Source organism: Nelumbo nucifera, chromosome 6 (genome assembly GCF_055504915.1).
Source record: "Nelumbo nucifera cultivar China Antique chromosome 6, China Antique-T2T, whole genome shotgun sequence".
Lineage (NCBI taxonomy): Eukaryota > Viridiplantae > Streptophyta > Magnoliopsida > Proteales > Nelumbonaceae > Nelumbo > Nelumbo nucifera.
This window is the reverse complement of record NC_142654.1, coordinates 55,230,638-55,240,072: the sequence shown is the minus strand read 5'-3', so window position 1 is coordinate 55,240,072 and position 9,435 is coordinate 55,230,638. Positions and strand designations below refer to the sequence as shown.

Here is a 9,435-nt window from a genome sequence, read left to right as displayed (position 1 = left end):
AATAATTTTACTCAGATAAATGGCTTCCCATAAAACAAACTAGGACCTAAACTTTTCACCAAAAAAAGCCCCAAAATTCAATGAACAATATTCGATTCCAATTTGTCTATTAAATCATCCGATACTTTTGTAGTACCCCCAACAAAAAGACGTAAGGCATCACTTGCCTAATTATCTCATCGGGTTTTTTACCCTCTGACCTGATTTCCATACCTTTGGTTTTATAATGTTGCCTAATGCTTGGTTAACTACTAGCTCAGCTCATCGGGCTTTTTACAGCCCGAACCAAATTTGATACAATCAAACCGTATACACAACTTCAGCTAAGCATGTAAACAGATCAAACCGATTATGATTCATGATATCCAAATTGGATTTGATATCTGATATATATCTAAAATTCAAGTTTGAATTTAATTTCGATTATTAGGGTTTTGGAGATTTAAATTCAGTTTGGTGCAAAATTTTATATTATATATATATATAACAGACCAGAAATCAAGAGGAGCTGTTAAGAAAAAACGAAAATAATGGATCTTTTGCGCTGGCTGTTCGGAGTTCGGATTTCCTATCCACACAAATTCTGCCTACATTTATCACAGTCACACATGAAAAACATCTCATCCCCTGCATAGTATTATACAGGAGGAGATGTTTCCAATTCACGGGAGATAGTGTGTTGTGGGTAGACGTGGGCAGGAGATCCAGACTCTAGTTGTTGCAGGCCCCATTATTGGCTTTTGAAGGTCTTAGTTTTAACCGACTTATTCATCAATGTGGAGAGTGGGGAGGAATTGGGTCTACAAGATAGAGATGTCCAATTGTCTAAGCCTCTAAGGCAAACCGCCACGAGAAAGCAAGGAACATGGATTTAGTGGTTCTAACTTCAAACTTGTTTGGTCCAAGTTCTAAGGCCACAATTGGTCCAACCCAAACAACGGAAATGAAGAGCTACCTGATCAAACCTCTAAGCCTCTAATGCCCAACTGCTGGGGGGGTAGTATATATCTAAATTCGATTGAGGTTTATGCATTTTGGGTTATAGGGCTGGATTTGGTTTTAAAATGAATTAGTCCTACAACCAGATGTAGATCCTTGATGCAAGTAGACTTAAGAATCGGGTCAGGTCAATTCAAGCCGGTCAAGGCAGTTTTGGGTCATTCCGAGCTGGGACACCTTTTGGGTTAAGGTTGATAAAGGCTAGACCCTAATCATATATATTCAGGTTAAGGTTGATCCTAGTGTTGCAATCAAATCAAGGTCTAATCGAATAATTCAAGTTTGAGTTTGAGTTCAATTCTGATTAAGTTCGAATTAGGGTAAACTTGTTTAGCTTTTTGAATTTAAGCTCAGCCATAAAATGTCCGATACAAAAGCATGTAAGTTTAGCTCGACATACATGCATGTATATATGTTATATGTACATGCATGCATATATATTTTATAAAATATAAAAATATATTTTTATATTATATATATAATATAAGAATATGATATATATTATAAAAAAATATATCTTATATATTTATATAATATAAAAATATATTTATTTTTGAGCTTTCAAGCTGAACTAAATCTCAGAATATTATTTAATCAAATTGAAGTTGAAGTTGAACCACAAAATAGAGTTTGAATCAAAATCGAACTTGAACTTGAACCTGAATCTAATAGTATTTTAATTGAGGAGAGCCAAGACATACAGAAGAAATTCAGTTTGGCTCAATCCAATTACGCTCCGAATTGATCCACGAGCCAATAGTTCAACAGATTGGGTCTGTTAGTTTTTTTATCAAATCAACACTTTTACAAAGAATACAGGTTTATCCATCTAGTTCAAATGGTTTGAACGATCCAACCATCTGGGTCAACACCAATTTAGAATTACTGGTTTGAAAATAGGTCATTCGTGAGTCTATGACCTGAGCCAAACTAGACCGCCTTGTCGGGTCGATGCGGGTTAGGTCGAGTTTTGCAAATGTGTTTATGTTTCTAGTGACATGTTTGTTTGGAACCCCGAAAGACTACTAGAAACTGGAGAGTGAAGTTTAAGTTATGTTTTTTACTTTCTGTTTTTTTTTTTGGTAGAAATAGAAATAACAATGTAAGTAAATCAAGGACTCCACGTTACTTGGGCGATGCAAATGCATGTGAGGTTTACTGACATCCCCAAGTGATGTCGGCGTATGTACGCTGTGCATTCCAACCCCCTCCCTCCAGCCAGTCTCCGTTCCCCATCAATCCTCTCTAGTCCAAGTATCCGACTCTTGTCTCTCTTTTTTTTTTTAATATTTCTCCTAATCACCACCTATCAAGACACAAGTCTCTCTCAAGTCTCAACTCTTCAGTCACTTCATCTTTTTTTTTTTTTGCTTTTCCCAATCTAATATCAGGGCTGAGTTTCAATATCTATATATACCTCCCCCCTAAACGACGTAGTAATAAACAAAGACGAAGAAAAAGAGCAGGGAATACTAGGAAGAAAGAATAAACAAAGTGAGAAAACAGCAGCACCTCGCTGCTAAGATGACGATTCCCTCTTCTTCTCTTCTTTCTCGTTATCTTCTTCTTGTTCTTGTTCTCTTTGTGCTTCTTCTGGGGACGTCGTCTCGTTTGGTTAAATCTGGTAGTCATGACTATCAGGACGCATTATCCAAGTGCATCTTATTCTTTGAGGGCCAAAGGTCCGGGAAGCTACCGACAGACCAGCGTCTATCGTGGCGGTCAGATTCGGGGCTGGGCGACGGAAGGGAGAATGGGGTGGACTTGACCGGCGGCTACTACGACGCCGGGGATAACGTCAAGTTCGGCTTCCCCATGGCCTTCACCACTACAATGCTGGCATGGAGCGTCATCGAATTCGGCGACATGATGCCCCCGACCGAGCTACGGAATACCCTAGTTGCCATCCGGTGGGCCACCGACTATCTTCTCAAGACCGTCTCCCAACCTGACCGGATTTTTGTTCAGGTAAAGGCACTGGCCCCGGCACTTAATTAATTTACTTTTAAAGAAAAAAAGGAACCAAAGAAAATTCATGTTGTGGGCCCGTTGTTATTGCCTATATTGGCCTTTTGGGGTGTGTTTCCCAAACCGAAGTCCGGATTACTACCCTACCCGTGAAGATGGGTTGTCGTCGCTCATTGACGGTGGGTCCCATAGGTCCACTGATCAAGCTGAATGGGTCATGGGTGTGTGTGTCATCAGGGTCGTTTTCGGTCAATGGTAGTAAATTGGCTAACCTTAACCTTCCCAGTGACTAGTTACGTTCTCATCTTTCGTGTAAAGTACCAGAGCTACTGCAAAACCAATCTGCACCTAGAGTAGAGGATGGTGTCTCCTTTCAACGGAAGTATCACCACCATTCAAATGGTACCTAAAGTCCTAGACCACGCGATGATCAATGTCCTATTTAATATATTTTATATGGGACCAACTCTGCCGCCCATCAGAATTCACAAGTGGGCAGTTGGCTCTGCATGCCACTGCCACCGAGCAACAATCAACTGACAAAAGAAACGATAGGAATTTGTAGGGCACCCACCTCTCGTGACTGGGTAGTTGCTGAATCCATAAAGTTTAGGTTGTTGATGAAACTTTCGGTGAAGTTTAGTAAAATTACTTTCCTTAAATTTTCTTTTCTGATATGTTGCAATTTATATCCTTTTTAAGAAATTCTAAAAAAGCCATAAAAATGTTTAAATTACCCATGTAATTGTTTTTGATTAAAATATTTATTTTTCAAATTTTTTTCATTGTTCAAATTTTCTTCTTGATATCAATTGCTCAAAGGTGAAGTTATAACTTTAATTTTTTTATTTTTTATCATTTATAAAATTTATATTGTTTTCTATAAATCTGAAAATAATAATTACATAGGTATTTGAAACATTTTTGTATTAGATGATTGTAATAGAGGAATTCTATTTGCAACTGTGTAAGAAAGTTCTAATTGCAATTACCCTCTTGTGAATACTATTAAATATTAATATTATTTCATCGTGATTAAAAATGGTGCAATTTAACGAGATTAATAAGGTCCTCATTTTACGTATTAAAAACACCAATCATTTGTCGTATTCACGTGCACCTGTCTGTCGACTGTACAATCAGAATCAACTTCTCTACGAGCCCAAATCCCTATGAGAGGAGAGACTCCGGCTGCTAACACTACTCTCTCTCGATGCTTTCTCTGTGTTGTTACTTGTTAGGTGGGGGATCCGCTCGTAGATCACAACTGCTGGGAAAGACCGGAGGACATGGACACGGTTCGGACCGTTTACAGCGTCGACTCGGCAAACCCTGGTTCGGATGTAGCGGGCGAGACAGCCGCAGCTCTTGCAGCATCTTCTATGGCGTTCCGATCATCAGACCCGGCCTACGCCGAGACGCTCTTAAGTACTGCCATCAGGGTCTTTGAATTCGCAGACAATCACAAAGGAGCTTACAGCGATAATGAGAGTATCAGAGCCGGGGTGTGCCCCTTTTACTGCGACTTCGATGGGTATCAGGCAAGCCATCCATCCTATCCTCTCTTGGGTCGGGTAGTAAAATTGTAGTCACTCACACCAAAAGATGAGATGGGTTAAATTTTGTGTGGCCGAGAAACTTCCAACCCTACACACCGGATCAACCATGCCCCCACCCCTGAATCAACATGGACCCGACCGACTGGATCGAGGGAATCCTACAGACTAGAGGCTACAGCTAATGACTAGGGGTATAACAATCGAATTCGAATTTGATTAGAAAAATCTGATAGTCGAATTTGATTTAATATCCGACGGATATTGAAAATTAATATTCGAATTTAAATTCGATTAAATATTTGAATATTCGATTCGATTAATTAATTATTTTAAATAATTAATAAATATATAAAATATATATTTTATTGATATAAAATATATAAATATATAATTTATTTATATATATAAATTATATAAAATATTTTATATATTATATATAATAATTAAATAATCGACCGAATTCCTATATTTATTGAATCGAATCAGATTATATTCAAATTCGATTCAATTATTTCGAATGTCAAATTTAAAATTAGATTTTTAAATACAGTTAACATCCCTACTAATGACCCATTCGTGGCTTTCGGGTATTGCAGGATGAATTGCTGTGGGGAGCAGCGTGGCTGAGGAGGGCCTCACAAAGCGATTCGTATCTCAACTACATAACAAACAACGGTAAGACCCTCGGCGCTGATGACAATATCAACGAATTCGGATGGGACAACAAGCACGCAGGGCTTAACGTTCTCGTGTCCAAGGTTAGAGTTATATGTGAGAAAGCGGGTCTACTTGACCCGACCCGATTAGGTCTGAAGAAAATTTCTATGTAGTGTAGGCTGCTCAAGGTTCTGATTTTAATTGAATACAGGAATTCCTGGAAGGGAGCGTGTACTCACTTGAATCATACAAAGTATCGGCGGACAGTTTCATGTGCACGCTCATACCGGAATCGTCGTCGTCGCACATCGAGTACACTCCTGGTGGACTCATATACAAGCCTGGAGGAAGCAACATGCAACACGTAACCTCCATCGCTTTCCTCCTTCTCGTCTACGCTAATTACCTGTCCCGTACATCACAGACCGTTAATTGTGGGAGCGTGTCTGTGGGATCCGCTTCTCTCCTTCAACAGGCCAAGAAGCAGGTACGATAACAATATGGGTCGGGTCGAGATCCAAGAGTATCGCTGGTGGGCAACCAGTATCAATCAAAATGTCCATCATAACCAGTGATCCAGAAAACAAATTAAACCTTATTTGTCTGTATGTGAGGGTACGTAACGTACGGGTGTTTGATATGCATTATTTAATTGACACTTGTGATAAATGGGCAGGTGGATTACATCCTAGGAGATAACCCGATGGGCATGTCGTACATGGTAGGCTACGGCGACAAGTACCCGCAGCGGATCCACCACCGTGGCTCGTCCATACCATCCGTGAAGGACCATCCTCAGTTCATTGCGTGCAAAGAGGGCTCCGTTTACTTCGGGTCATCCAGCCCAAACCCGAACACTCTCGTCGGAGCCGTGGTCGGAGGACCGGGAGAAGACGACGTTTACGAAGACGACCGGGCCAACTTCCGAAAGTCGGAGCCAACTACCTACATCAACGCTCCATTGGTTGGCGTCCTTGCCTATTTTGTCGCCAACCCTAATTAACGCGTCTGGATTACTCTGGACCACACACATGTACATAACCAGAATCCCACATAAATTACAACAAAGAGAAGAAACCAATTGTCTCTCATCTTGTGAGAAGCAAAGAAGGAAGAGGCTTGTTACAAATTAACGATTGTTGTGAGGTGCGTGTGACTCGTGAGGGAAGGGGGAGAATACCTACTCTTGGTATGGTATTGTTGTTGGGTTGGGGCATTATAAATTTTTGTGCAGTTTTTGTTTATTGAGTTGAGTGATCAATCAACAATGAATACACAATAGAGATGCTGTTTGTTTTATTAATTTATTTGCTTGGTAGAGAGGACAGATTCTCGTGCACGTTCCGACTGATCTTATAATCAAATATAGGGAAAGAAAAATAAGCATCTGCATGCGAGGACCATTAATGGTCAATTGGTCACCTACCCTTGATTTGAGAGGATTGAATGAGATGAAACCCAATCCATATCATTATAGGTGCTTGGTGGGCCATTTCTTGGATTTAAGACATGTTTGGTTTTGTTCCAACATATTCTTTACCACAGTTAGGATATGGGCCTTTTAGAATTTTCCCACCCCTTGCTCAATGATTAATGGGTTGGTGTAGGAACTAGAAAGGCACAGCATTAATGGACTGGTTTTGGATTGGACCTTAAACTCAATTTGGATGGATTGGGATCTATTAATAGAAGATAAAAGTACAAGTGTTAATGGACTAAGTATGGATTGGAACCAATCTAAAATAAAACCAATTTAAACAGATAAGATAACCCAGACATTAGATTGGACCTGATTCATTTGTAATGGATTCATATTAGACCAGATAGAATTGAATCATATCCGGTCTGATTAACACTTCTACTCACCACTGGTGTTCTGGTCTGGCATAGGGGAATGATTTTCTGTCTTCTGAGTGGATTGGAAAGAAGAATGATTGGTAAGTTGAGTTAATCTCGGAAGTCGGCATCAAAGTTGTTGTTTAAGACAACTTGTTTGGAGGATGTGGTTGATTCATGGATTTAAGTTCCTCGAACTTTGTGTTTATCTTTCTTTAGTATTTGTTTAAGACACAACTTGTTTGGAAGATGTGATCCAAATATTGAAATACCCTAACTCCTGTATGTTTTGTCAATTTGTCCTGTCCAAAAAGATAAAAGAACGATTCCAAGGCCAAACCCTTTGGCCGCCCTCATCTTCCTGATTGTACTGCCATGACATTAAATAAAAGGAAAAGTTGTAACAGATTAAGAAAAGAACAAATTAATTAAAAATGTCATATGGTGAAACTGCATTTAATGTATATATATATATATATATATCAAGGTGAAACTAATATTTTTATTGCTAGAGGCACTTTGGTCAAATACATATTTCTATCTTTTCTATGAGCAAGAAAGCCTATTCTTGTAGTCAAAGGGCCTATATGTTACTAGGTAAACCTAAGAGGTGAGAGATATTTACCCAAACCTCAAGGAAATTATAAATATATCTATGAATGAATTATGGAAGTATAAATAATTTATTTTTTTAATAAAATGGATAAATTATGGGTTACCACAGGTAGTGACATTTAGCTCTTTGAACTTTCGTTTGTAACATTGATGTACTTTGCACCTTAAGATTCTAACACTTTGCCCCTTAGTTAACTATATGTTAATTTGTTATGATACTAAAAAGATATGATACTGGTAGGGTTTTGACCAATTAAAGAATAGTGTGAATTTTGATGAAAATCATATGATTGCTGATGTTGTTCGATCCGAAGTATTTTGAATCAAGACTGTAGTTAGATAATCTTGTCAACTGGATCAGGTCGAGGTGAAAGGACGAAGCCGTATACCGAAATCTGCAATTATAAGGAGAGTCAGAGGCCCAAGTAGTTGTTCTTCGGGTAGACACTTCGATGCTCAAGTTAGCGAGTGGTAAAGAGATTGATCAAGATGAACTGAGGTATGTGGGCTGGTCGAGACCGAGATGAATGCAAGAAGGGTCATTGATTGAGTGTGGTGTACCTATTTATAGTTGGACATCCGTGTTTGGATCAGATAGGGTTCTCGGGATTGTTGGGATGAGGTTGTCCACCGAGGTCTTCGAGGGGATTCCCCCTTCCCTGGTGGAGTCTGCTTCATTGTCTGTGTGGGACACTCCTTCTTGGCTGCACCCATCCTTCACGTGGTTTTAGGTGACGATGCTGACATGGCCCTAAGGGGGAGGCCACGGAGTCAACCACGTGGTACCTTGGGCCAACTTAGCAACCACCCAAACACCACTCCCCTAGTTCAGAAGTCGAGGAGTGAGGTGCTCAACCACAGACGGGTGGGAGAGCTTTAAAGACCTCGACTGAGGAACACTAGTTTGCGAGCCGGAAAGCCAATGGTCGAGTCGGCTTAGTGGGTGGATCAGGTGGTTCAACACATACAATTTCCTTACGGTTTGGTAGACGCGTAGTTTCGTCTTCCCGAGGTCATGCTCATGCAAAGTGCGATGGCGATCCTACACCAATGATCTGATTTGATCTAGACCATTGGTTGCCTTTATAAAAAGGGGTAGGCAAGCCATTTCACTTTGTCATTTGGAGAAAGTTTGTGCCTTGGAGTTCAACTGATGTCCCTTGCTTGGTATTTCAGGTGTCTCGAGCTTCTTTTTTTTCTTCGGTAAGATGTCTTCCACTACATCTTCCTTGTCTTCCCTTTTTATTGGGTACACTTCGGGGGATGAGAGTGAGAGTAGTCCTCGACACAAGGCAAACGAGGTTAGGTTACCAGAGATTGATGACAATATGGCCAAGGTCGATGACAAGAGCAACACTGAGGTCCAAGAGATTGGTGCCCGGGAGACTGGTGTCGATGAGGCTACTGAAGCCGATGTAGAGTTAGAAGGGAAAACCCTCAAAAGGAGATTTGGGGAGCGGTTTGCCTCGGCTCCGTGTAGCCTTTCTTCGATTGACATGGCTCAAATCCGGGAAGTGTATCGCATTCCCGAGGAGTATGAACTGAGGTATCTCAAGATCAAGGAGAAGGCCAATTCGGCCCATCTGGAGAAGGCCACGACCTCTTCCTGCTCCTTTTCTTCTTCTTTAGCTCTCTTTTTCTCACACGGGTCTCCTAATATCCTCCCACTCCTTAAGATTTTAACAACTTTGGCATTTTCAGGCTGAGGGTTCTTAGGAGGTGGTTGAATTTGTTGTGGAGGAAAATCTAGTGGATGATTTCTAGGAGTCGCAACCGATTGACTCGGTATTTGCCCTACTTC

At 40.3% G+C, this 9,435-nt stretch overlaps 1 protein-coding gene across 1 annotated transcript; it reads left to right on the top strand.

The window, feature by feature from the left end:
- Positions 1-2,396: 2,396 nt before the first annotated feature.
- LOC104602036 (endoglucanase 23-like) lies at positions 2,397-6,486 on the top strand. The gene is made up of 5 exons (XM_010265583.3): positions 2,397-2,967; positions 4,209-4,508; positions 5,123-5,284; positions 5,395-5,670; positions 5,860-6,486. Exons 1-5 carry the CDS (start codon positions 2,524-2,526, stop codon positions 6,184-6,186), a joined length of 1,509 nt encoding a protein of 502 aa, XP_010263885.1. The 5' UTR covers positions 2,397-2,523; the 3' UTR covers positions 6,187-6,486.
- The last annotated feature ends 2,949 nt before the right edge of the window (positions 6,487-9,435 follow it).

Bases quoted from the DNA above. Each gene is read 5' to 3' on its own strand.
- LOC104602036 (XM_010265583.3), top strand. From the start codon at position 2,524: ATGACGATTCCCTCTTCTTCTCTTCTTTCTCGTTATCTTCTTCTTGTT. The intron at 2,968-4,208 runs GTAAAGGCACTG...GTTACTTGTTAG, and splicing joins CTGACCGGATTTTTGTTCAG to GTGGGGGATCCGCTCGTAGA. The intron at 4,509-5,122 runs GCAAGCCATCCA...CGGGTATTGCAG, and splicing joins GCGACTTCGATGGGTATCAG to GATGAATTGCTGTGGGGAGC.